Here is a 27,850-nt window from a genome sequence, read left to right as displayed (position 1 = left end):
TCGCAAAAACGCCATCCGACACTACGTCCTATTATCTTCGCCAAATATAAGACCTCGGTAAAACAGGCACTCCATCACGTCAGGTGCGCGGCAGCGTCGACGATGCTTCGCCTCTCCGCTATATTGCACAGGGTCGATGTACGGCGAGCCGAGGCTGTCAGCTTTCACTGAATCCGGAGAGTAGCGCCAACTCGTAGAAAGGCCGAATCGGAGGAGGTCAGCGCCAGCCAGGCCGTGCTAACGAACGGGCGAAATATAAGCAACTCGAACTCCTCGGGCAAGTTCGTTAACCTTCTCCAAAGGCGGAGATTTCCAGCGCGTAATTGAGAAAGGGCCAATGCAAAATGAGACGAAACGAGAGATGACCAAGCTTGAGCGGGAGAGAGAAAAAAAACAAAAAAACACACAGACGACAAAAAGTATAGAGGTACAGAACAGAAGAAACGTGCGCGTAAAAAGAAGGCGTAAAAACATTCAAAATGGACAAGCGGGGATTCATCGCCATGACAGCGAATGAGGAGGACACAGGAGGCTGAAGCAAAGATCGTCGTCAACGAATATTACCGAGCAAAAAAATAACATTAATAAAAAAAAGAACGAAAGAAAGAAAGGGTAGTTCGCCAAGAGAAAAGGCCGCGCACCCGGGAGTTTTAATACTTCAAGAAAAAGGAAGAAAGAAACGCGGAGGCTACACAGGCACGCCTTAATCATTCACCCGGACAACGCGCCCAGGGATTTTCTTTTACTTATTTTATTTATCGATGCACGGATGGCATTTTTGTTCAGTTGGTTTGCTTTAACTTAGGGCGCCAGCAGCCAGCACGCGAAACACTGAGCCCGTGATGTAGAGCTTTTCGCTCTTGGAGAGTACACATACATAAATGGATTCTCAATATTCTCCCTTGCAGTTCCCCCCCTCCCCCCCCCCCCTTCCCTTTCGCTGTAATGGGGCGTTCAGAACTATACTCGTCTCACAAGATATCTGCAGCACTGCGAAAGGGAGAGGCACCCCGGTCCAATCAGGATCACGCGCACTACAATAGGCAATTGTGCTCCTACGCGCCTCTCGCCCCCCAAATTGGTAGGGGTGACAGTACAATACTCTATTATAGTGCGCAGGGGCGAGAGGCACTTAAGAGCACAACTGCAAGGGCTCCCTCTGGCTTTCGCAGCGCTGCAGATACCCTGTGAGACTAAGTATAGCTTCTGAACGCTCTGAACCACCAGAGGAAACAAAGCTTAATGACGGCCACAATGTATACGCTTTTTCGTGGTCACAGCTGCTGGAAATCTTGTCAACCGCGCACACACGCACGCACACACGCACACACACGCACGCACACGCACACACTAAAAAAAGAAAAAAAAAACGAGCAGCATCGCACAACGCAGCCCCGACGAGGCATATGCGAAGTCCTAACCAGATTGCACTAAAGCAGAACGGAATCGTAGAAAACAACAACAAGAAAAGCGAGGTCGTCGGCAGTGCAACATGGTCACGGAACATGAATGCTCGAAAAACAGCTCAACAGACGTGGACGTAGATGAAGAACAGGCAAGACCTACCACAAGACCTTCATCTACGTCCACGTCTGTTGCGCTGTTTTACTATCATGTCACCATACCAACTCGCCCAGATGTCTCTTCCATTACATGAATGTTCAGTGTGCGCGCGGGGAGACAACCGCACGAGATGGACGACAGCGGGGACCCCTTCGTCTCCAGAAGCAGCGCATGCAAAGGCCGGTCGCACGACTCACAGAGCCGAAAATGAGACGTGCTGACATGCAAATGCTGCACAGAGGACAGTGATCTTCATAATGCAATTCGCGGCACGTGCCTGCAGCGTGGCATACGCACGCGTTCTGCGCCAGCTTGCCTGCATACGTACCAAAGAGCTCGTAAGCCTATACTTTCGCGCATTATTTCCACATATAAGGAAAAGACAGCACAGTCGCTAGTAATAGGATAAGTTGCCTGATACAATAAAGAAAAAAAGGGAAAAAGAAAACACAGGAGGCGTAGACGAAACGCAGCGTTTGCAACAGACTGCTATATACGAGATGGTAGGAGACCTTGTATAACAGGACACCCGTACATTTCTTTAATTTCCCAAATTTTCTGTCGAATCCTGAGAAACAGCTACAAGGGCGAGCTGTTTCGTTCCGCCGTCGTTGCTGGCTTTGCGCATGCGCCGAGAGCCGGAACCACGTCTGGAATGTTTCGAACAGTATGTAACAGTCGAAAATGTCACGTCTCGAGACGAAGGGAAGCTGTTTTCCCTTTACTTTTTCTTTTCCTTCTCTCTTTTTCTGTTTTTATACTATCGCCTCGCAAAAAATATTTGTTCGAAAGCTTCCAAGAAAGCGAGAATAAGACACTCCTGTGCCAGAACGTCTCACATTCGAAAATATGACATCAGCTTTCTTCTTTGGCTTCTCGCAACTTTGCAGAAAAACACTGGGTACATATACGAACTTGGGCGACAACGATTGCTAGCCGAGAAGAGCAATGCAATCTAAAAGGCTTGAAATCGCGTTTACTTTGTAAAACTGTGCAGACTTTCAGAACGGCATTGGGAATCAGCGTTTCGTCGCAAACGTGTCCTTGCGACAAGTTGCTTCGAAACAAAGCAGGATATACTAACGGCTGCGGCCGCGACTTTCGCACTATCCGCGTCACGGTGTACACGGTACGAACGACCAAAAATCGTCTCTCAACGATACAATTACAATTCTAAGCTTAACCGCGTCCCTTCTGAAGGGTTCTGAGCGTACAAGAACGGGCAACAGCACCGCGTCTCTCGGTCGGTGCACCGTACACATGATCCCTCGGCTACTTCTAAAGCTGCACACTGTGACCTAGCAACAATGTGAAAACCGTCCGTTCAAGAGTCGCGCACGCATACAGCCTGCGCGGAAGAAGTCTATCTACCGCTGCAACTTCCTCACACTTGTATATGTCTCTTTTTTTTATTTATTTTATTGCGCCGGGAAGCAGACAAAGGCTGCTGCAGACAGACAATGCGCCGAGGGCTAGAGACACGGACAAAAGAGCACAGCCGTTGGCGCGGCGCCAGGCAGTCTCCGGCGCTGCCTGACACTCGCGACAGCCGGAGCCGGAACTCGCATCATCCCAGCGGTGATAATCACCGCACTGCGAGGTCTGCGATATACACACACGTGCCCTCGCGGCACTAGCTAATCGAGAGTCCGAACACACGCAGCAGCCTCCAATATGGCGACAGGAGGTGGCAAAGGAGAAGGCGGCGAAGATCTACAGCTCAAAGAAACCTACTTACGCACACAGCACGGTAAGGGTTGTGCAAACCGGCAGCACAGCGCTTATTAAGCCGTGCTAGGAGCACGTGGCAAGCAAAATATATACAGAGAGAGGACGGCCTCAGAAGCACCTGCAGCTCGCGAACTGTCGCGTGCGGGGAGACGATGCGTCATGCAAGAGCGCGCTCCTTCGGAGAACGCGACGACGGCCTACGTGACCGGCTAGAGACGCCCAGACGCGCCAGCGAGCAGCCAACGGTATGCAGCCGCATCAAAAGCAGCGCGGCTGCACTGGTTTGCACACTCGCGCTTCGCTCCCATTTTGGAAGACAGTATACGGGACTTTTTATTCCGTTCTTATTGCTTTCTTTTCCAGTTTGCTCCCTGAGAGCGTACAAACCACGGCTATGCAGGCGTTCATGCAATGCTCTCAAAGGAACGTTCTGGGCGGACGGACTTGGGTAAACAAACAACACATGTATGCGGCGCGAATGCGCAAAGACGCTCTACGGCTCGAAAAATAGCAGCAGCCCTGTGACGCAGTCGTGACGTGAACGCGATCCGCGGGGCGCTCACTAATAGCCTGACAAGCGTCTGGCGCGGTCTCCCACGACGACGGCACAACTTAGGCACAACAAAGCACGCGCGCCGCGAGGTCGTGTGGTCATGGCAGCCGCTCTGAACGTAATGTCAGCAACAACCGCCGTGCCGCGCAGTGTTCAGCCGCACTTAAGAGTGCGATGGCTCCGGGTACTCTCGCGTAGCGATTGCTTCAAACTACAGGCCTCTATGTATTCGCTGTCAGATGCCTGGCTGCTCACACCTCACCGGCTAACACAGCCCCAGATAAGTGGTATACATTACTCATCATTTCTCTAACGACTCTAGCGTTCAGGAATGTTGCGACTGATGCAAGCTAGAAGCCGCTGCAAGAAATGGCACGCAGTTTAGCTCCCATAAGAGTAGCCGTAAAGTGAAATCGTTCAACTTTTTGGGGCTCTGTAAACGGTCGCTCGGCAGCTGAACAAGAGAATCGTTTCCACAACGCTCAGGTTTGTGACAAAAAAAAAAAAAAAAAGTCAGGTCTCCCCTGATGGGGCTGGGACAGGTGGGTCACCGCCGCTTGCGGCGGGGGCTAGCCTGCCGCCAAATATTTATCTGTTGTAGGCCGTCATTGCACCCGCCACCGCTTCGGTGGTGGACGACAGCTGTTATTGCGGGGCGCGTCTTTCTCTCCCTCTTCCTTTTCTTTCTTCTCTATTTCCTCTTCTGTCCGCACGAGGCAGCGGAGGTGGCTCAGCTACAGAGCCAGTAGCAGGCCCGTGCATTTTCTATTCCCTCTTCCTACAGCCATAACAACAACAACAACAAAGAGGCGGATTACGGATTCCATGACTGTACGCTTGCCAGCGAGAATGCACTGTGGCGGTGATAGCTGAAGTACACTTTACGCTTTGTACTGGTAGCGTATAAAAATTTATTTTGGGGTGGACTTATAGCTTCTGTATCTTGCCTGAGTAGCACTCAGGCCGAGGGTTCCCGCGATGTGCAGCGACGGTATATGGTCATCACAAACGTTACCTTGAGCGGCCGTAAGGGGTGCCGTCGATTGTGGCCCCTGAGAGCCCGAGAGAGAGCTACCGACAAGCGGAACATCACTTAGAAAAAAAAAAAAAAAAAAAAAGGAAAAAAAAATGCGGACTCAAGAGTGATTCATCAAAGCCAACAGAACGAATGCACAAACGGACGCCGATATACTGGGTTGTTTCTTCGTCTCCGTCTCTCCCTCGTTATTTCTAAACGAAGGCTAAAAGAAAGGAGGGATGTGTGACACAAAAACTGCGACGCACACGAACACCTAAATATAGAAGCCCCAATGCAAGTGAAACAATCAACAACAATAAATAAAGAAACATCAACGAAACGGGTCCTGGGACGCCCGAGATGCGAAGGCTTTCAGGCCTCGAGTGCACTATCACATAGCGGGAAATAGTTGTGGACGCGGCTTACAGCGAAGCCGAAAATGTATGAATGCATTCCCGGGAGGGCGTATCTAATCGACCGACACTCGACTTCACAGTTCACCCATGACACTCTACATACCTTCCAGCCAGCCACCACGTTAGCATTTCGTATTGCAAAGGTGTAGCGCTCAAGACGTGCGCGATCAAGACGTGCGGACTGGAATACGACGGCCTCAGTATCCTTAAAACCTCAAACGTCCCTTATGCTCTCTACAACGCCGCTCGCTGACGCTTGTATGCGTTATCGTAATGCAAGTGCGCTGCAAAAATGCAGAGCAACCATATACAGGCTACCGATTCGCTGAAGTTTATTACATCGGTTATCAAAGCCCCCTTTATCGAGTTAGGAAGAAACACAGTTGCCACACAATGACCTTGTCGCTACTTCCTACCGATATATGGACTTGTCTAGGGAGCTGAGATACGCCAGCGGACACAAGAATGACACGGAGCCGAGCGCCTGTACGCGGAGCTGAACACTGCATATGAAACGACCACAAGGTTTCACGCCAGGTAAGCCAGCAACGAGACGCCGAAATAACCGAAGAGAACAAAGAAACTTGACAAGCTATTACTAGGCTGCCAACGAGAAGGCAGACACGTCGCGCCATGGTGCCAATTTAGATGGCGCTCAAGGGCGATGAATAGTAAACAATGCAGAGGCCGCTATTTACCGACTGTTTAGGGCCTGGTTACAGCGATGTGTGCGAGGCAAGGCGACCCGAGGAGGAAAAGCTGGCCAGCATGCCGCGACAACGAATAGTGCGTCCGCTGTGTTCCCTCCCAACCCTGCACGGCTTGTCCTGACACCGCCATCAGAAACGTGCACTGCCTCTATTGACTACCAGCAACTCCGGATTGGCTGCGTTTATTTTCGTCTGCATGCATGGTTTGGTTCATAGACTGGCTTGATCTGCAAGGTTTAACCTCCCGAAGCGACTCAGGCTATGAAGGACGCCGTACTGGAGGGCTCTGTAAATTTTGACCGCCTGGGGTTGCAACACACAGGAGCCTTGCTTTTTACCTCCGGAATCACACCTGGCCAGGTCTCGCCCGGCGCAATAGCAGAGCGTTCTAACAACTCGGCCTTTTTTGGAATGACGCGTACGACATTATTGAGCACTGCTAACAAGCGATTCGACAGCGCCCCCGGTAGTCGTAATTAAATTTCTTCTACAACCTTTTAGAGTTCCAGCCTGAGCGGTTGCTGCGACGTCACGAGCGAGTTTGAAATCAAGTGCGGCATACAAACTTTTCGATGCAGAGCAGTGCGTTCACAATTTTGGTTTCCTGGGACAGACCGGCGTGAGATATGAAGCGAACTGAAAAACTCCCCGAGGTAAGTGCATTGAGAGAATGCAATAGCATTAGTGTTGGCGCGACGTTGGTGGCTCCTAGTCGAGGCATTTCTAAGTCTACTTACCCATGACATCATTAAGCACTTTTTGTCTCATGAGTCATGACTCATGAATTACACACTTTCATATCACATGACAATAATGACTCAGGACTCGTTCTGACACAGCACTTCTTTATATTAGAGAGTTTTGGCTTACCGCGATCCGCTACCGTGATCCGCCACCGCGCGTTCCACTGCGCATGCCCAGATCCCTTGACGCCGATAGATGGCGCCACATACTGGATGTCGGCACATCGACCTGTCGCATCGGGACCAATCAGCTTGTGCGCCCCGCCCACGCACGGTAGCGGGTCACGGTGGCAGATCGAGGATCACGGTAAGCTAAATCTCTCTATTATGACTTACAACCCTCATCCAGTCATTGACTGATGTTGTTGTTGTTGTTGTTGAAAACTTTTATTGTCCAACAGAGAAGGACCACACCGCCTGGGCCGCTCTGTCTCACCCCCCTGTAAGGGGGAGGGGACTTAGCGGCCCAGCCGCACGGGATGGTCGCATTAGATGCTGGCCGGTTTGGTTTCGCCGGCGGCCTCTGCTGCCAGTTGGACGGCGGTGAGTTGGAGCTCAGGGTCCGAGCTTCGCAATAAGGTTTCCCAGGCTTCCCTACTGCTAATGTTTTGCGCCCTGCCTGGGGAGTAAGCGCACTCCCAAATTATATGGTCGAGGGTTCCTCTCGCCCCACACTTTTTACATTTATCGTCCTCGCAGTCCGATCGGATATTGACGTCACGACAGAACCAACTTCCACCGACATATTTTGCGGACACTTCCGGCGCCTATACTTTCGCATTAGTAATGACGAACCACCGAGTCACCAAGGCATGAAAGTTGCACGCTGCAACCTTACGCAACGTCTCTCCATGCCGCCTTCTTTTCTTTCCGGTACTGTTCGGCCAGAATGGAGAGTGGTCGTAAACTAGCAGCCCAACGAAATATCGCCCCGGGGCAGAGTTAACGACGCTTCGATTGCTCGATCCTCCCACTGGACGCGTGCTGACCGAAGGGTGCTGCACTCCAACGCGAAATAACAAACACAGAGAGCGACTCTTGTTACCCCATTCAGGCATTCCCGCGCTGAAAGTCAGCTAGCTGTGCTGCCACAGCGGAAATAGATTCGCCCGGAGGAGAGAGAGCTGCGCGGTATCTCGAAATCCCCATCGCCCCCATCCTGCTCCAGTGGGAGTATACACGGAATACTGGCGCATTATCGACTCTCCTTCGATGGCCGACAACTCGCGAAACCGCGTATATCGACAAGCGCTGCTGGCGGTATACTTTCCGAGAGCCAGATGTCGGAAGCAAATTGGAAGTCCGGCAGCTTGTTGCCACGCGGTATAATTACTGCTTGCCACACGATGACACTTTTCGGGGGCACGCCAGAAGCTTACCACAACTCTTTTTGAGCGAGCAATTAGCGTAAATCAATGGCTGCATGACGTCACGCCTCGCCAGAGACGCTGTACGACGCGCTAATATTGTATGCTTAAAAGCGAGCTCCTTTCTTTTTTTCGTTTCTTACTTTTTCTTTTTCTTTTCAAATTGCAGTATGTTGGGATATCGGAGTGGATTCCGATGGGATTAAAAAGCCGAAAGGGAAAAAGCCAGGCTGCGATGAGTTTGAGAAATCTACGAGGATTGGGTGACTGCAATATATTCCCTCTTTTCATTTCTGCAACTTATCTGAGGCGGGCGGCCGCACCTGAGGCTTTTGACAACGTGGCAAAGGGACTAGGGGTTCAAAATAGTGTGTGGAAACATCTTTCGCTCAAATAAAGTCCGTGCTGCTTCTTCACTGACACAGCTGCGTGCCAATTGACAACTAGTGCCTCGTGGGCTGCCAAGTAAAAGCTTCATTTCAGAAATTAAGCTATAACGTCCGTCTAGACTATTTCCTGCATATCCATTAGGTCAAACAGCTCACCGCAGGACCAAATTGTAACAGCGGATTGTGTCTGCAAAGTCTTTGATACCGAACGAGCCCATATTTGCACGATATCATGACGATGACAAACGAGCATTACGGGACGGGAGCTTCAGTTCTTTTCTGATCCCGGATGTAAAAGAAAAAAAATCGCGCTAATGTATCATTCACACTTTAAAAACAGCCAGCTCGGCAAGCGCTCTAGTTAATTCTGCACACAGGTACTCCAGGTTCCCAACCAGTGGTCTTGTTTACCAACAGTAAAGTTTCGCTCTTCCTCACTATGCTGCTTGCTGCTGACGATATGCCTGTTCGACCGTGCAAAGTCCGTAAGCTTCCTTCAGAACTCCTGCCTTATCCATTTTAAGAAGCTTGGGATAAGCTAAGCGCCTGCGATGACCCGGATTCAGTCCAAAGGCCGTCGAATGGACCGGCGTCGCCAAAGGTCCCCACGGTTTGTGGTAACGCTAGCTGACTTGATTCTCCCCCCTTAATATCAACAAAGTTTTATCAGCCTCCGTAATGGCACACCAGTCACTATACGAACAAACAGTGCCAGACGCAAGTTTCTCACTCTTTCTTTTGTGCCAGCGTGAACACGCCGGCATCCGCCGATGTGTGTCCGGCCTATCGGAGGTTGCTGTCTCTTGCGAGAAACTACAACAAGAGAACGCCGCGCTCTGGGGTGCCCCAGACGGTATACACGTCAGCTCCGCAGAAAGCGACAGGACCACATCCGCTGCCCGTCGTCGTGCACGCCACTCGCATGTCGCCCCCTTTCCTTCCACGCGCCACTCGGGTTTCCTGACGACCAGCGCATTGCCAACGCATTTCATTCATCCCACCCCATCCGCGCCTCCGCCGATCACACCACTCGCGCCGTGCAGCCATGTGTGACCGATCTCGGCGGACTGGGCCCGACGGCGGATGCTTTGTTTCGGTACACGCAGACGCCCCTCTCCTCACCCGACATCACCCCATTCATCCTCGCCAACGAGGTGCCTTCCGCGCCGCCGCAACCGCTACGCGATCTGTACAACCGAGTAGTCGCCCTGTGTGCAGGCGGATACGTGCGCCTCCATCTTCCCACGGACTGCGCGGCGGCGACGGTCTCACTCGGCGTAATACCGCTGGCGGAACCCGCTGTAATACAAGATCGGTAATCGCGATTCGGTCAGCGGCGGGTGAGGAAGAGGCTTCAAAGCACTGCCGAAACGCGGAGACGAACCGGATCTGTGCGTTTTCGTCGACCTCCGCGGCGGAAATGAAAATCGGAGCTGATCAGGCGGCCTGGGGTATAGTGGAGTTAGATCACGTAACGGTTCGTAGCTCACGACCGACGAAGCTCTCGCCCGCCGCGCGGCTAATGACCGCAGTGATTGAGCATCATCATTTGATCGCGGAGGCCCTTTGGACACCGGTCTGCATAAAAACCGCGCAGAACACTTGTTTCTCAAAAAAAAAAGAAAAAAAAAGAAAAAAGAAAAGAAAAGAACGCACGAGCACAAGTCGTGCAATTAACCGACGAGGCAATGCTGCTAGTTCCCTGGCTTCTGCATTAACCAGAATCAACAGACAAAAAGGGCGAATCCGTTCTTCACGTAAAGACGGGGGAAAAAAAAAAAGAAAGAAATACGGAGCAGGCGTTCACTGCGAACCGCAATTCCGATCTTCCTTCAAGGCTACGACACGCACCGGGTGCTCGCACAGCGCAGAACGCCGCCGCTGCATTCACCGCCGTTGAGTAAGCACCGGAAGTCGTTTCCGCAAACGGTTTCTGCGGGTGCACCTGATGCGCCGCGCGTCGCCAGCTAAGAGGAATGCAATGGCAGGCCGTTACCGTCGCGTTAAAGGGACACTGAGGACGGGTTCATCCAATGTCTCTCCTTAGAGATCGACTTCACTACTCTTCCTAGCTACATCCATGTTCGCTAGGTAGTAAAGGACGCATTTATTTATTTCCGAGAAACTGGATTTAAAAAAGAGCAGACCGCCGTCTGCGCTACCGGAGTACCCGCAGCCGGCATGTACCGGAATCTCTCTCACCGGCAATGCCCCCGCAATGGTGGTGGGCGGGCTCACGGTACTGCGGTAACGCAGACGGCAATACGGTGCTCAGTCTGCTAAAGGCGTCTATCAGATGGCTAGTTAACCACTGTTACACAGCTAAACTTCCACATACTACCATTATCTTATTTACTGAGACATTTGTAGCCCATCGTAAAAGCACCGATGTCGGTTTTTAAAATTTCGGATCTTCGTGGTCGAATCAGCGGGGGAAATTTTGGGGCTGCATTCAGGCAGAAACGCAACTGAGCGGTCGTAGGCATGCGTTGTAACCACGCTTACAAATGTGCGTCGAACAGCGACGCAGCGGTAACGTGCTAGCGGCCGCTTCCATCCGGGCGCTACTAAAATAGGTCACGGGATAGGTGTTCCTCCGTTGTGCGATGCGGGTTCGTAGGCGTGGCTGGGGCATAACTGCGGCCGCTCAGTTGCTGCCCCAGAATTCCTCGCGCTGCAGCGGCCACGAGGATTTCATTCTCGAGAATCTAAAAACCGATATGGATAGTATTACAATGGCGTTGAAGCCCCGTCATAAATGAAGCGCTTAACCGTAATACAAGGATTCATTATGTAACATTAGTTATCCAGTCGGCCAGTTAAGCACGTCTTCGCTGTATTCTGTCTTATGACCACTGGAAAAAGTACCCTAAAGGAAGCACTCTATTAACTCAGGAAGCTATTTAAGAACTGCTGACACAAAGCTTCCTTTTGTTCTATGCCGCTTTTGCTTGCCACACGAAGGGTTTATAAAGGGATTACAAACAGTTTTGTGAAGACATTTTTGAACTTGCAGCAAAAAGTCAAGGTCTTCAAGGTGTCCCGCGCTTGAATGCACAGCCGATCAAATAAACTTTAGGGCACTCGACCGACATCGCCCCAGCAAAGCGACTGTCGGCAGCCAACTTGAAGTCGCGCTGGCGACGCAAAGTTTAGGCCGCATCTACCGGTGGCCATATTGACTACTTAAAACAATTAAGAAAAATCTGACAGTTAAGCTCCGCCTTCAAGGACAAGACGTGACAGCACTAATGGCCCCATTCTGCGGTCCCCCTCCAGAACCCTGGTTCGCGTACATGCACCTTGCCACTCGCCTAATCATTAATCCATCAATTTGAGCCTCTACTACCTCACACAAAAGAAGACCACCGGACTTAGTCATAGAGCCCTACTTTAACTGCACCGTACCATCCAACGGCGCAGGAGGATTCAATTCACACCTCACCTTCCCATCTATACAAAGAGAAGCCCGAAGTTGGCAGTGGCTGCCAACTTGGCCATGTCACGTGGTCTCGTGACGTCACACAACCCACCGACCAATCAACATGCCCGGCCGTGTCAACCCACACAGCCTACCATAACTGTTCCCGTGATTTTTCGTTCAAGCCTTTATACCCGAAGACACTGTTCCCAATGTTATGACGGGGCTTGCCAGTGTATATACCAGTTTATTTCGTCTTTGCTTCTACTCGGGCCTCGTATGTTTCTTCCACGCTGCAGCCTGGGCCCTTGAGGACTCGACAACATTAAGCGACGCACCCTGGAGCTTCTGGCAGAGAGTGCGATGGGCTGGCTATCGGTTTTCCATCAATCTGCCTTTTTTAACAATATTAGGCGTTTAAAGCAAAACATTTCGGGTGCATTTCAGTCTTCACTTATAATGGGTATTGCTTTCTTTTTGAGTTCTCTCTTCGCCCAAGGTGCCCGTCGTCATGCAGTATGTGCCATTCTCCAAAGAACCACTACCCTCATTGCGCAAGCGTGCAAAAAAAAAAAGAAAACGTGGACAGCCACAGAGTGCGTGTAATGGCCACGCATCGTATGACACAGAAACGCACGGCCAACATCATGGCTAATTCGCAAAGAAAGCAACAAAATGAAATAAAATACTAAATCTCTTGAATACCGCCATCCATGCAAAGGCAGAACGCCGCTGGGACTTAAATGCCCACGAGGCACTTATAAGCCCTGCAGTGACAGCACAAAAACGATAAGCGTAGTGACTGTACGCACTGAAGGAAACATTAAAAGAAACTAAACGCAACGCCCGCTCCTTACGCTCTCCACTTTCCCTTATATTTCGCTAACTCCTTACACAAATTTCAAAAACCAAGTGAAGGGGGAGAGGGGGGGCGGGGGTTACGTTTTAAAGGAGACGGAAAATAACATCTTTTCAGACCAAGAGTTAAGCCGAAAATCTCCTGGAAGAGCCTAGTGTCGTCACGCTCTGAGCAGAAAAAGATTAGGAATAAAAAAAGCAAGTCCGGGAGGAAAGCGCGCCGACTGCCGAGGCCCAGTTACTCCTCGAGAAGGGGTACACACTCCACAAGTACAGTAAATGACGCAACGAGAGAGAGAGAGAGAGAGAGAGAGAGAGGCATGAGGACGGCGATTTAATACTTCGCCGAAGCGACACTAAATCCTTAATGGGGGCGGGGCGCCTAGGGCACGGCTCGCTAACTGCCCGCCTCGGTCGGGCACGGACACGAAGGCACGGCTACGTCACGAAGCGCCATGCTTTTAAGCCGCCGACTCCTTCGTTACCAACCAGTCTTTCCTCAGCTCATTTCGCCACGAGTTAATTTTGCTCCAATGAGAGTCGCAGCCCAGGCTAGCTCGAGCTGCTTGGTTTGGACGGTTCGTGCATTGGGCGCCGATTGCGAAACGCTCACATCGCAGCACAGGCTTACGTGCCGGCCGGCAGCCTTGGACGGGCGTGTAATAACGTTCCCGCGGACAGACATCAGAGTTGCCCAATAAGCGCGCCAGAGCTCGGACATCGTAACGTGTTGTTTGTTAAGCCGTTTCGCACAGCAAAACGAATGTATTCGGGTACAAGCACAGCGCTGCCTCCACCATTTTTGCGCAAGAGACAATGACCTGCTTAGGCCGCCATACAGTGTATATAACTCCTCGGCACGAGGGAGGCGCGATGTGAACGGAAAATCAAGAACCGGACTCGTTCGAACATAGTGCAATTTGCGCCCCTGCAGCATCGGCGCAATGTGACGCCACCTCTTCGATAAATTTCGCGGGGTGGCCATAGCTGTGAAGAATCCAACCAAAGAAGTCCTGGCACGTTTCTTTTCCTTGTGCATAATCCTCTCACTGCGAGCGAGGCCCGTCCTGTATTGTCTGAACAACTGTCAAGAATCATCCCGCCACTGGCCAGAGTGATCAACGTCACCCACCCAAAGACGACCTTCATGATACGCTGTCAACGATCCACTGTCAACGCGATAAATAACACGCCCGTGTTTCTTAACTCCGAATTCATGGTTCAGCATTACGAAACATGCGGTTATCTGCCGCCGATTGATTTGTTTAATTCACAGTAGATGATGGCGCGGCTCAGGGGGGCTTACTTACAAGCGCCTCGAGTAAGTCGGCCAAATTAGGCGTAACTTCCGAAGCCACATGCGCACTCAAATTATCGTCGAAACGAAGAGGCCGCGTCCTTCGTGCATGCACCACTCGAAGGCAAACGTGGTTTGAAACCAGGGTCTGAATAGATCAGGTTAAGTTGAGTGTAACGCATAGCCGATGCGCATGAACAGTCCAGCTTCCCACCCGGGGCTTCCGAAGACTCCGCCCATATTCAGTGACGCTGAATCAACCGAGTGTGTATAGTTAACCACACCGCTCTCGCCCTTGAAAAATCTCGCCGCATCAGTCAGAAGCACTGCGCGCACTTGACAGGTTTCGCCTACAAGGCAGCACGCACATGCGGTTGTCCCAGGCGCGACGACGACAGTGACAGCGCAATGGACTCTGACGAGTTTTGACAGTGAGGCCAGCGTCCTTCGCTGGCGCCATATTATTGTCGCTCGTTGGCAAGGCGAGGGCCTGTTTAAAAGTACGCATTAAGTTTTATTTGCGCAGGAGAAAAGAGGACGGGGAGAGGAGGCAGGCAGCTGTAGTAAGTTTCCTCTCCTAGATGTTTTAGCCAGCTGAGCGACTTCCGCATACATTAACGACTAAATGACACCCACAATAAAGGTTATATGGCAGCCTCTCGTTCTGCGCATACATGAGACATGTGAAAATTATTTCTTTCGAATGCTGTACACCTGACCAGCAGTTCTATTGAAGGTGCAAGTAGTAGCAGCTTGTAAACAGCTCGATCGGACAGCATTTTCAACGCTTCGCAGAAAGATGAGCAATGCAAAGTGCAGACAAGTGAAGTGCATGCACTGCAGATCACTTTGTCACTGCAGCTTTTTTATTTTTTTTTTTCACACTCTAGCCCCAAGACGAAGCGTTACAATGTAGCGACAATGGGTGTCCCGAATGAAACTAGCGCTATAGAAACTAATTACTGCCCCGTGTCTTTGTGACCAACGAGCTCGAGCACCATAATGAAACGGCGGCTACCCGAACAAAAACCGTCTCAATGCCCTGAACAGACAGCGGGTCCTAGCTGACCCTGAGCTGACAGGGCGAGAATCGCCGGAAATGAAGTTGGCTATGGGGAAGTCGTGTATACTTATGCGCTTGCCAACAGCCGAGGAAAAAACGCAGGAACGGGCGCCAAAGAGCTGCGCTCTAAAATGAACAAGCGGCCTGCTCCCGTTGCGCATCCTAGCATCCTACCGTACGGAAATCAAACGCCACGAAAGGCGTCGCATTACATACTGACCAATGGAACGGCGCAAGGAGACGAACACAGGAAAAGAAGAGGAATAGAAAGAGCGCCTTGCACCGTTCCATTGGTTAGCATATGAACCAACCCGCCCTTCAGCAAGTAATTCTGCATTACATTCGCGGGGTCATAAATGATCGGAAAGAGAAGAGAAAGACGCTCGAATCGAACAGCTTTCACAATTTTGCTGCTGCCGCACAACTTCGTTCTCCTTCACTGGCCATCCGATACAGTTTCGCTTACATCACTCGGCGATAGGAAGAAAAATTAGCCATATTTATTCCACGGCTATCAAGGAATCCGAGCTGCATCACATATTTTCTTCCGGAGATGTGGTTCCCGCGCTAACTGCGTTAAGCATAATGGCGATCGCGCATTAATAACCAGTTGAGAAACTGTGCTTCAAAAACTCGTTTTAGTACGCATTTTTCAGGCGCTTACGGATAGTGCCGCCATCTAGAAGCCGCCAATAAAAGCTATGCGCCCTTGCGTTCTGAAAAATCTTCTTTCCCACCATTAATTATCTATGCGGTTATTACGTCCGACAATGTTTGCAAGTGGATCTCGTCAATTGATATTATTTTAGGAAAACAAAACAGCGCACTCTTGAAATACGGGCAAAGAAAGAAACGACAACACAGCGCTAAGTTCAAATGGTTATTTTATTACAGAGCGACACGATATTTATGTTCCAAAAGTAGTCAAGGAAAAGCATCGGTAACATCTGCTGGGTTTTCACGCGACATAAAACGTAACAAAAGTTGAAAAGACGAGAGATAACAAAGCTCCAGAAAAGAATGGAAGGGCGATTAAAAGGATGAGCTAGAAAGAATGGAAGGGCGATTAAAGGGTGAAGCCAACAGGAGTTAGAATATATTTGAGTCAGACACAGAGTAATTTTAATGTTTAGGATTCCGGACTACATCTTTTAGCGCTTAGGGGCCTTTTGGCAATGGTTGTTTTCGTATTCTGCTTTTTAATGCCCCTTGAGGCCCTTTTATCGCTTTTAGCTTACATTCTACTTTTAACGGCTTTTTTGGCTTTTTATTGAATTTTGCTTCCTTGTCATCACATAGTGTTATTTCTTCCCTTTGTACCTAATTAAGAAAGAACCACCTACGCTGAGGGCCGAGCCTCGGCCCCTCATAAAACGAGCAAAGAAGTCAAATGACCAGAAAGCAAAGTTTTTTTGGAGCGGACTACTTCCCTACCTTCGGCTGCGTTGACTGCTATGTATGAAACGGAGTATAGTGAACACCCGCCTGCGCGACTCATCCCAACAACCGGCTGCCCGCGACTCGAAAGGAAGGCGCTGTATACTTTTGGGCGGACACGTGAACCTAATCAGGCCAATGTCACTTTTCTATTTTCTTTAAACTGGTTCATCGAAAAGAAATGGCGTGGTATCTGTCACATTTGTTCTGTGAACACCTGAACCGCGCCGTAAAGGATTGGTTGGTTGGTTCATAGGAAGGGAAAGGCGCAGTATATGTCACACTTGCTCTGCGGACACCTGAACCGCGCCGTAAGGGAAGGGATGAAGGTGGGAGTGAAAGTGGATAGAGAGAAAGGAGAGCCTTAGTGGAGGGCTACGGAGTAATTTCGACAACCTGGGGATCTTTAACGTGCATTGGCATCGCACAACACAAGAACGCCTCTCCGTTTGGCCTCCGCCGGCGGTCGGGATCGAACCCGGGTACTCCGGCACAGTAGTCTGTCATCTTAACCACTGTACCACCGCGGCGGAGCAAAAAAGCATATATTTTTTTTTCTTTAAGTTAAGTTTTGGGGAAAGGAAGGCGCAAAATACAAATGGGTGGACAACGGAATGCCGCACAACTACACTTAATCACATCAAAGTCATGCCACCTGTTCGAACGTCAAGCGGCCGTACATGTTGGCCTTGGCTGATACATGGTGCAGTGATCGAAGCTTTGCCCCGTGCACGACAATGGACGTCGCAGTGGAGGGCTTCACCCGGGATTTATGACCTCGGCTGCACGCACGCCATTGCCGCGCACAAGCGATGCAGATATGTTTCACGCGGGTGACCTACCGCTTCCATTCCGCTGTGTTGCTGTCACCAACCCCTATTAAGCCGATTTACTCGTTAAGGGTTCATAATACCATAAATTGGTTTGTTTAAAGTCCTTTCCGAAATACTGCATTTGCCTCCACAAAAACGAATTCGAATAATTTTCTGCCCCAGGAAGATCGGAAACCAAGGCTCAACGCTTGCATTCCTTTCTCTTTACGTGACACATATTTTTTTTTTATTTACTGACACCTCAGATGTCCCCATTGGTGCATTACGTCGATTCAGTCGAGCAGAGCTTCAGAAGTTCTACGTTCAAACGGTACAGTTTTCGTAAACAACGCTAGTAACATGGCAGCACGCGGCAACACCAGCGTGCTTGCTGGCTTCAATCGTTTCGGCTCATCACCGAAACTTTCCGCTGCTAGCTAGCGCGTAAGCTGGCCACCAGAATTTTGCTTTCTCCAACAGCTTTCTTTTACCGTTTTCGGAGTAGCCTCCCAGCCTTCAGGTCGCATTCCCAAAGCTTTTCCTCCTCACGCGGCCTCTCAAGCACTAACAAGATCTAACACAACGCCAACATTAGGCGCTACGCTTATAACAGTAGGGAGACTTAAACTATTAATTGTAACCGATGTTCTGTTTACACTTACACGCAAGCTGCCGGCAGGCAGGCAGGCAGGCGCGCGCGCGCGCGTGTGTATGTGTGTGTGTGTGTGTGTGTGTGTACGTACATATGTACATATGTATGTATGTATGTATGTATGTATGTATGTATGTATGTATGTATGTATGTATGTATGTATGTATGTATGTATGTATGTATGTATGTATGTATGTATGTATGATGGTGGTGGTGGTGGTGGTAATAACTTTATTAAAACAGGAGTTTGGGGCATGCATGCCCCTGTATGTACGTGCATGCGATAAACACGCAATGGAGAGCGCCGCGGAGGCGGCAGCAGCAGCAAAATCTGCTGTACCGTCGCCACCGCAAGCACCTATTAGAGCGGCCCATTACGTGCAGGTGCGAAGTGAACGCCCCAGGGCTCACTGGGAGAGTCCGGTGACTCGCGAGCTGCTGCGCTAACGAGCGGTGACACAGACGAAGCCCTCGGGACCCCTTTACAATGCCATCGCCAGCATAAACTGGGCGGGAAAACGAGCACAAATGGATTGCCGCAGACTGCCCGCCACGAGAGCGCGAGGGAGACAGGGAGAAAAATAAAATAAAAGGCGGGCTTTTCACGCCGGCCGTTGGGAGACACGCCTGCTATATTGCCTGCGTACCGATCTGGTGTGCCACGTTAACTGAGTGGACTATAGTTCAAGGGATTGAACCTCGACCGCGGTGGACGTATTTCAATGAGGCCAAATGCGAAAAAAAAAACAGAAAAAAGAAAACGTCTGCCCAATGACACGGGATCGATTCGGATCACGGCCGCGGCGGCCGCTTTTCGGTGGAGGCGAAAAGTTGGGCTGTGCGATGTCGGAGCACGTTAAAGAACCCCAGGTGGTTGAAATTTCCGGAGCCCTCCACTACGGCGTCGTCTCCGTGCACAGCCTGAACCGCTCTGGGTGGTTAAATATTAACCAAAACAGTCGTGGGACAATAGAGTGTGATGGGCCATTGCACTCGTGCCATGTATAGTTAGTTGATTGCTAGGGATAGGGATGCGGAGGGGGGAAGCTGAACAGAGAGGGGTCGGTAAGCCTGAGGTGCGACAGGAAAAGGTATGTCTCCCCTTTCCTGCTTCCCGGCATTGCCAACAACTTGTAGTCAAGCAACTTTAGTTGGTCCAGTGCCTCGTCTACTTCTTGTTCCGCCGAATCCGCTCGACGGTATCGGATGGAAGGCCAGTTTGAGTGACGTTTAAGTGATGCGCGTCCCGCGGACCGACGGTCCCTCGTGCGAATTGGCCTTATTTGTTTATCATTCCAGCCTCCCGCCACAGGTCGCAGTGAAAAAAAAAAAAAAAAAAAAAAATAGTTGTGGTTTCGCTCGGGTTAACCCTAGTTGAATTGCGAAAGCAACGGCGGAAGCTTCTTTTGCCTGCTACATTATTCCGCTACGTGCCTGCCTGTCGTAGGGGTAACGAGAATGCAAACGGTTCTGGCAGGTTGATTCTGATGTATCACCTTCCCATATGAAAGGAGCGACCCGAGTTGGCAGCTCCTGCCCGTAGCATAGGGGTAACGTGAATTCAAATGTCATGAGGGATCACGAACACGGCACACAACGACGAGCGGTTCGACCCAGCGTAGTATTGCTTTCGCAATAAAAAAAAAAAAAAAAAAAAAAATATATATATATATATATATATATATATATATATATATATATATATATAGAAAGATTCAACGCTGCCGAACCGAATATGAAGTGAAAGCATTAGCTGTGGGTGACCGAGCGTTCTACTTCTTCTCCAGCTCACATATAGAGCCCCGCTTTAACCAAGCTGTATGAACGTGCCTTAGTGGCCTATAGGGGTAACGTGAAGGCTGATTCTGACATAACTGTCCCATGTGAAACGAGAGACCCAAGTTGGCAGCTCCTGCCTGGGGACAACGGACACGGACATGTACATGGATATGGCACACAGCGACTTGGCGTAGTATTGCTTTCGCGAAACCGTTTTACTATCCTTGAACTAAAGCTGCGGCGATAGCATAGTGTTCTCATTCGGAGTAGCACAAAAACTAGCTGATCAGAGCACGAGCATCGCGAAGCTCAGGACGTGCACAAAGGCGCACAGAAGTGTCGGCAAATTCTGCTTCGCGCAAAGAGTTTTCTTATAGCAAAATATAGGCCATAATACCGGAGAATAGAGCCGACAAAATCAAAGCCGCCTACACCGCACGCAATTCGCCATTTTCCATTACAAAAGCAGCCCTCAATAAGCAGCAATGTGTCAGCTTGAAAGGATGCTGAATTAAGGATCCGGGTCGCCTACAGAATCTACGCCTAATTGCTATTTCCAGTAAAAAAATCCGAATTATGCAGTTAAATGCGAGTTACGCGGAAAGCAAGCTAAGCCCCATGTCACACCTTATTGACGACGGCTGAGCCGCACAGGAAGCTAGGTGAGTGCCGCGTAAGTTATGGATATACGTTCGCAAAACGCGTCTTGGGGTCCTGCATATAACGATATGCCCCACGGCATCATCAGCAAAAAAACAAAAACAAAAAGTTCATCTTCCAAATGGGCGAGCGAATATTTCTTAGGATGCACAACTAACCATGTCTGCATATATTGGAATTCATCCACGTGCGCCGCCAATTCTGTATCGTTCTATTCCACTAACACTAACATTACTTCTCCAGCATCGCGCCTTCTCCTTCCCTTGTGCTTAATGCTAGCCAAAATCTACGCTGATCAGCCTGTAACGTCACAGTTCCAGCAATTTTATGCCGCCCGGCCTTCTCCCGGCTCCCTCCCTCTCCCCCCTCATAACATCCATTCTCTCTCTCTAACGGCATCCAGAAATGCTGTAGTCCCTTTTTCGTAGCTTCTCCCGAGAAGGCGCAGGCACGGGGCAGTTGTATGCTGCATTATAGCGACAACAAAACGCACATACAAAGTCGAATAAACACAAGAATGCAGCAGTGGTACTTGCACCCTACAGGAAGCCCCTCAGTCAATGGCGACGTGGCAGATCTCGCCATTCGATTTCACGCTGGGCAGTTAAACGTGACTTCGAGAGATAGAGGAACATTCGCCGCTGCGTTAGAATCGTCGCGGACAAGTCACAGCACAGCGCTGACTGCACGTCTCAGCCGAGAGCAATTAAACCTGACGTCATGGGAACCGGCCTATGCCACATGCAAGAGGGCATATGAACGGTCATCAAGCCGGATGATGTACTACCCAGTCATACTGTCAAGCCCTGCCCCACAAAAAGAGAAATAAAAAGGGGGGAAAAAAAAACTCATAAAGAAGACGAAGCCTTGGCACTGTTCTGTCTGAGCTCGCAATATTCAAATCTGCTACTGCAGGTGGGACCGTATCACGAACGCTGCCGATTGTTCAGGTAAGATGATTAGGCAGCAACCGGGGCCGCTCACGAATAGCGCTCCCCGACAGAGGGCACAGCAGCTCAGTGACCTCAGGAAGTGCACCGCGCAACACGCAAAGAGAGTGAGTGAGAGAGAGAACACGCTCACCGCAACCTCCAAAGCGCAGCTAGGGCAATAAGATGCGGTGTTCACTTCGTTGCCCTGCGTTGTTTCTCGCCGTGGTTTAGTTTTCATTACTGCTTCGTCACGAATAACCACATTTGAAAAACTGCTTCCGTATCACCATTTGCGCGACCTTAAGCACGGATTCGCGTTCTCTCCCTCGCCTTGACTGGAACCACGCTTGAAAAATACAACTTTGCCCGAACAGAACTAGCTACTTACCTCCCAAGACTGACGCTTCTAGCAGGCCACTTCAAGCAGGAAAGGTGGCATGTATCTTCACTCTTCAGCAAGTACGGCCGCAAGTGAGGCATGCGCTGGACCCTACACTCGCACGCATGTATGAAGTACACCCCCGGCTATTGTCCATAAGCGAGAGGCGACCGGCTAAGAAGAGCCGAAGGTGACCCTCAAAGGAGAAATTTCACTTTCAAGTTTGCCACACTTTTCATCATAAATCTAAAGGGGATCGTCCACGACTTCGTGAAAATCAGTCGACGCTATCAGCTGCAGAGCATCCTTTGAACCTCACAGTAGTTGCAGTTGCGTGCAATTAATAAGCAGCACTACGTCCTCAAGCGCCACCCTCAGATTTTTCTAAAACTTTTCCCGTCTACTTTCCCGGCACACGACTATGTGGCCGCCAAGTGTTCACTGAAGAAAAATATCATTTGGCTTAGCGCGAATGTTACATCTTCATTTGTATCATAATAATCTGTAACGCGGCAGATGCCTTGCGGTGCGTGAAGGAGATTTCTTCGGTCGCAACACGGTCTAATTAACCATAATGTCGCCCGTTGTGCACAGTAAAAAACATAGAATCTCCGCATAATGTCCTAAAGATGATCGCAAAAGCGTTATCTCGCACCAATAGTACAGCATCGGAACTTGGCCGTTCTTTATTTAAGCTGCGGGGCTGTCATCAATTCGAAGAAGGTATGAATTGCTAGAAGCAAAGAGAAATGCGATATTAAGATCACGTTGAGCACGAGGAAATTATACAACAGTTGCATCTTACCTGTACTCGCCTAATGGAGCTGAAACGTGGAGGCTAAGCAAGAGGGTTCTACTTAAGTTGAGGACAACCCAGAGGGCTATGGAACTAAAAATGGTAGGGGTAACATTAAGAGATAGAAAGCGTGCAGAGTGGGTCAGAGAAATAACTCAAGTTACGGACATTGTAGTGGAAATAAAGAAAAAGAAATGGGCATGGGCAGGACATGTAATGCGAAGAGAGGATAACCGATGGTCGCTTAGGGTAACAAACTGGATTCCAAGGAAAGGAAAGCGTAGCAGGGGGTGGCAGAAAGTTAGGTGGGTGGATGAGGTTAAGAAGTTCGCAGGGGTCAAGTGGATGCAGCTAGCACAGAACCGGGTTAGTTGGAGGAATATGGAGAGACCTTCGCCCTGCAGTGGGTATAGCCAGGCTGATAATGATGATGAGCACGGCGTGGAAGCGTGGTAAAAAAGTTCATCAAGCTCTGTACGTCGTTCTTACGCCATGCGCTGTTTGCGAACGGATGTACGCAGCGATAATATATTGTTACGAGGTTTATCTAACTTGAAATCACTTGAAATCAAACTTGATTTCACCAACATCGGGGAAGTTCGGAGAAATAGCAGCTATATAATCATCCAAGAGCTCATTGTCGCAATCAGTATAGTTTCAAGCGGCAACCGTGACAGGCAGTCAGCATCATCGTGCTTACGACCCTCTTAAAAGAGTCACACAGGTTTACAAGCCAACACAAGGAATGATGGTCCGTCCCAATTTTAAATGCACATCCATAAAGATATGACCGAAACCGTTGAACACTGAAAACATCTAATCATTCCTGTTCGGTTATTGTGCAATAACGCTGTCTTTTGCTCAACGTTTTTAGATAGCGGCTTGCATATGCACCGACATGTTCACTGCAATCGTGGCGCTGTATAAGCACTGCACCAACTCCAACCGCGCTGGCATCGGTGTGAAGTTCTATTGGTGCTGATGGGCAGAAGTGGCGTAGTACAGGTCCTGATGTCAGAATAAATTTTTACTGACGAAAGGCGGAGTCACAATCGGCAGACCACTTGAAAGGCACATCTTTTTTGTAGAAAACAAGTGGGTATGCTAGGTCAGCAAACTTAGCAACAAAACGTCGGAAAAAAATCTCCTGAGCTATTTTAACAATTTCGGCAGTTTAAAACAAGTGACAGCTTCAATCTTCTTCCGATCAGGCCTGATCCCATCCTTGTCTACGAGATGTCCAAGTACCATTCTCTGGCGTTCTCCAAAACATTTCTTGGAAATGAGTGCCAGACCAGCTTTCTCGGTACACTCCAAGACAATCCCTAATCGACTGCTGTGTTCACGTGCCCAGTCCGCGCAAAACTGTATCCATGTATTTTCGAAGGTGGCTGGAGTGTTACATAATCCAAACGGAATCACATTAAATTCATATAGTCCATCTCGGGTGATGAATGCCGTATTTTCTTTATCTTTCGGGTGCATAGGCATCTGCCAATAGCCTGATCGTTTGTCAACTGAGGAAAAATAGGAGGCATAATGTAAACAACTGATGTCGTCATCAATATACGTGACAGAGGATACACGTCCTGCTTGGTAACAGTATTCAGCCGTCGATAATCGACAGAAAATCGCCATGTGCCACCGTCCTTATTGACTAGTATCACAGAGGCAGCCCACGGTCTAGACGATTCCTGAATGATGCCCTTATGCAGCATATGGCTAACTTGTTCTTCGATCGTCTTACGCTCTTATGGGGATACACGATAAAGCTTCTGATGAGATCAGCAGTCCCAGTATTGATTCTGTGCCGAGTACGGAAAATGGGAATCCGTGGTGGCGAGTCCCGAGAGAAATCGAAAGCCGCAGCATGTTTCGACAGAACTTCCACTGAACCGTGACGGTCAATTGTTGGCAGAGATTCGTTAATATCTACTTCTGAGCATGCGGTAGGCTGGGAATAGTCTGTGCTGAGCACTGCCACTGATTCAACAGCGTCTTCGTCGAAGTTGGCAAGTTTTATTTAGGCCACGTGGTAATACAACAGATTCATTAGAGCAGTTAGTCGTCCACAAAGAGGAATGGCCATTCCTGACTGAGATGATGCAACGGGGAATCAGAACACTTTCCTTCGTGCAGTTGAGGGTACTTGAACCAAACACTGCTGACATTGCAGGAATGACTAAGTCGTCCGAAACCGAAAGCGTGCTAGGTAGGATTAGTCGGCGAATTCTCACACAAAGCAGATTCAATACGAGCACTCACAGATGTCTCCGTTGCGAAAGTCGAGAGTGGCACCAAATTGTTCCAGAAAATCGAGACCAAGTATGACGTCATGCTTTGATCGAGCAAGTACTGCGAATTCAGTTCGGAGTGTGATCGGCGATTACAAGGTTCACGGAACAGACCCCATGGTGGGTTAAGCGGTTCGCCACCAACACCAAACAATGCCGCTGCACTATCCCAACCAAACATAATTTTAAGACCAATGCAGTTAAGCTTACAATATAAATGGTTGCACCTGTGTCCACCAACGCCATAGCACGTACGCCGTCCACAAACACTTCAATTCGGTTCTTCAAAACTTCGAAACGGGAAGAGGCATAGGTAAGCTTGAATAATTTGAAACCTCACCTGCATCGGTCACACTGACTAGTTTCCCGGAGGTGGCGATCGACGTCGGGGAGAAGGGGAGCGTCGCAGGCGCCGAGATGGTGGTATATGGTAGTGTCAGGCTGCGTTCAGGGGCAGGTGATTCGTTTCGGTTCAGCGCCGTTCTGTGCTCCTGTCGGCTAGGTGTTGCTCTGTACTCATTCCGGACAGGTGTTCTTCTAAAGGATCATCATTGTCAGCAGGAAACCTTACACGGGAGTTTACCCACTGTCGGCGATAATGCTGGTACGGTCGGCGATTGCGGCAAAAACGCGAAATGTGGCCCATCATTCCACAGATATAACACATCGGCGGCACACGTTAGCTGTTCCTCTGCTTCGGCGGTGTAGGAGAGGTTCCGTGGTGATCTACCCCGCAAGCTCCATCACAATTGTTACGAGGTTTATTTACAGGCTTAGGTCAGGATGTTAGCACACCACATCGGTCAAACTCAGCTTCCTCTTCCGCCTCTTCTCATCTTCCTCCGTTACAGGACCGCAGGAAGCGCGTGACACTATACTACAAATTGGCAGGCACAACGCTTTCTCCGAATACTGCTTATAATATCTCGTGTAATACCGCGCAGCTAATATTTTGCATATGTATCCGTCAAACATATGACAGCACTGCCTGTAGACCTACAGCACAGAAAACGTACCCCTGTTCTAGGAACGCGAAAGAAACAACACGCTGGCAGTGCATCCACAATGCAGTGCTTCAAATGCAAGACGAACACACACGGTGCGATATTTCAGACAACCAGTCATTCATGCACGCGTGCAGCAGTCAAGAAAAAAAAAAGCCCAGAAATGAAGCCAGATTGATTGCCAGATATGAATGTAGAAGTCAACGCTTTCCGCAATATTCTTTTTTTTTTTTTTAAGAATCATGGCGCATACATCTACATGCGATTATTGTGCATTAAATACAGCTCTTTGACAATAATCAATTCATTTTTCTCCTTTAGTGTTGCTGTTCCATATTTACTTCGGGCACGAATACTGCAGTACGTGCACTCCCGAACACCTTAAAATGTTGCACTCAAATCACACCAGACAATATGTCGAAATTCAGCCTATTCTTACTAGTACCGCTGCATCGTGTGTTGCAAAAAAAAAAAAAAAAAAAAAAAAAAAAAAACGCCACAAGGAAACGAAGAGCAAGACGGAAGAAGCGCTCGTTTGTCAAACGCACTAGCGCGCAGAAATAAAAAACAGAGACAAAACGAAGACCGGTGCTGCGACATTCTCATCTCAAACGATCTCAGAACGCATAATCAATCAGCAAACACACCGCACCCCACGGTTTAAACACATCACTAAAATGGGCTCGCTCGCGACCAGGTAACACGTGCGCTTCCGGGAGAGTAGCGCACGTTTCGGGAAGCTTGCACGAGCGTGGCATTATAATAATGCTTTTTAAATACCGGTTTAAAAGGTGGCCCTTTAAATGCGTCACTTTTATCGTCCCGCTCCGTGTGCTGCTTGAATCTCTTTCACAGCCGAGAAAACACCTGACATCGCGGACTTTGAAAGAGTGCGGCGGCATGCCGCTAATGACGGGAACAAAACACCAACACCGCAGAGGCATCCCTTCCGCTCTTGGCCGGCAGTTTCGCAGGCCGTGCAGCTCTGTCCATGCATTCGCTCATACAGAACTAAACTCGGTGCAGTGAAATGTCCTGCAAACTAGAGCGCGGAGTTTCGCTTGTAACCCCGTGATGTCCTCAAGAATCATGAGGAACAGACGCGAGCAAGCCGTTGCAAGTGACGATCGGATGCCGCCACGGGACGACCGCTGCGCCGAAAGCGAAATTTACGAGTACTAGTTGGATGTTAGCGCTGCCGCCACACTTCATGCAGCACACGCTTCACTCATTTCATTGTTAAAAGGACATCGCGGAAGCTTATCGATTTTTCAAGCGACGCGCTAACTTTCTCAGCATGTCCCGAAGAAGCATTTTTTTGTCCGCAAAGTGGCCACACTGAACGTCGCCAGACTCACCGTATATTTTTGTCCCGCACGTGTTTCACATGGCATTACTCCAGACAAGGTGGTTTCAAGATCCAATCGCAGTCTAAATGCACAGATCACAAACGCGCATATCACAACGCACACACCACCAACGCTACACTACTCTACCGCAATGGCGGTTGTCACGTGACCCGAAACGGCCGCTTTCACTGGAAGGCATTCTGGAAAACGTTTGATCTGGCCGGCTAAATTTGCGTGTGACAAATGGCAAAATAATGTAAAACACTTTTACAGTGCTTTATATTTAAATAATGCAGGTTTAGTTTTTTAAGCGGTACGCTTCACTGTCGACAGGGTCCGCCTTCCGCAGATAAACAAATGGTAGCGCTAGTAGCGCAGTTTTAAATGTCGGTTAATGTTCGAATGTTATGTTGGTAAGGCATGATAATAGAACATGATCGAAACGGACTCGACTTACGCAGCTTCCAGTGTCCAAGCAGGATGCGTGGAAGACATAGCTTGCTGCATCGTTCGCGAATACCTGTCCCGAAAGGTATGATCCAGTTTGTTGACGTTTCCTTAGCTACCAGCTTGGTGGTGATGGCCGTTTTTTCGGCTAAAGCTACTGCAGTGTTTTATAGCTTCATG

At 49.5% G+C, this 27,850-nt stretch overlaps 2 protein-coding genes across 3 annotated transcripts in view; one reads left to right on the top strand and one right to left on the bottom strand.

Annotated features, from left to right (window-relative positions):
- Ptpmeg (protein tyrosine phosphatase Meg) overlaps window positions 1-27,391 on the bottom strand; it is a 305,511-nt gene extending 278,120 nt beyond the window's left edge. The window contains exon 1 of one of the 2 annotated variants that reach the window (XM_084594816.1): window positions 27,233-27,391. The gene's annotated coding sequence lies outside the window, so the exon portion shown is untranslated. The remainder of the gene's footprint in view (window positions 1-27,232) is intronic. The other variant, XM_084594818.1, reaches the window with a different exon arrangement.
- Window positions 27,392-27,567: 176 nt separating this feature from the next.
- The window catches only part of LOC146199361 (putative ubiquitin carboxyl-terminal hydrolase MINDY-4), a 35,404-nt gene continuing 35,121 nt past the window's right edge, over window positions 27,568-27,850 (top strand). The window contains exon 1 of the mRNA XM_084594819.1: window positions 27,568-27,755. Coding sequence (XP_084450945.1) covers window positions 27,657-27,755 — 99 coding nt within the window. The 5' untranslated portion in view covers window positions 27,568-27,656. The remainder of the gene's footprint in view (window positions 27,756-27,850) is intronic.

The sequence above is a fragment of the Amblyomma maculatum genome, chromosome 2 (genome assembly GCF_055883805.1).
Source record: "Amblyomma maculatum isolate TAMU_Amacu chromosome 2, ASM5588380v1, whole genome shotgun sequence".
Lineage (NCBI taxonomy): Eukaryota > Metazoa > Arthropoda > Arachnida > Ixodida > Ixodidae > Amblyomma > Amblyomma maculatum.
Note: the sequence above shows the minus strand (reverse complement) of the source record. Positions and strands in the feature narration are given on the sequence as shown.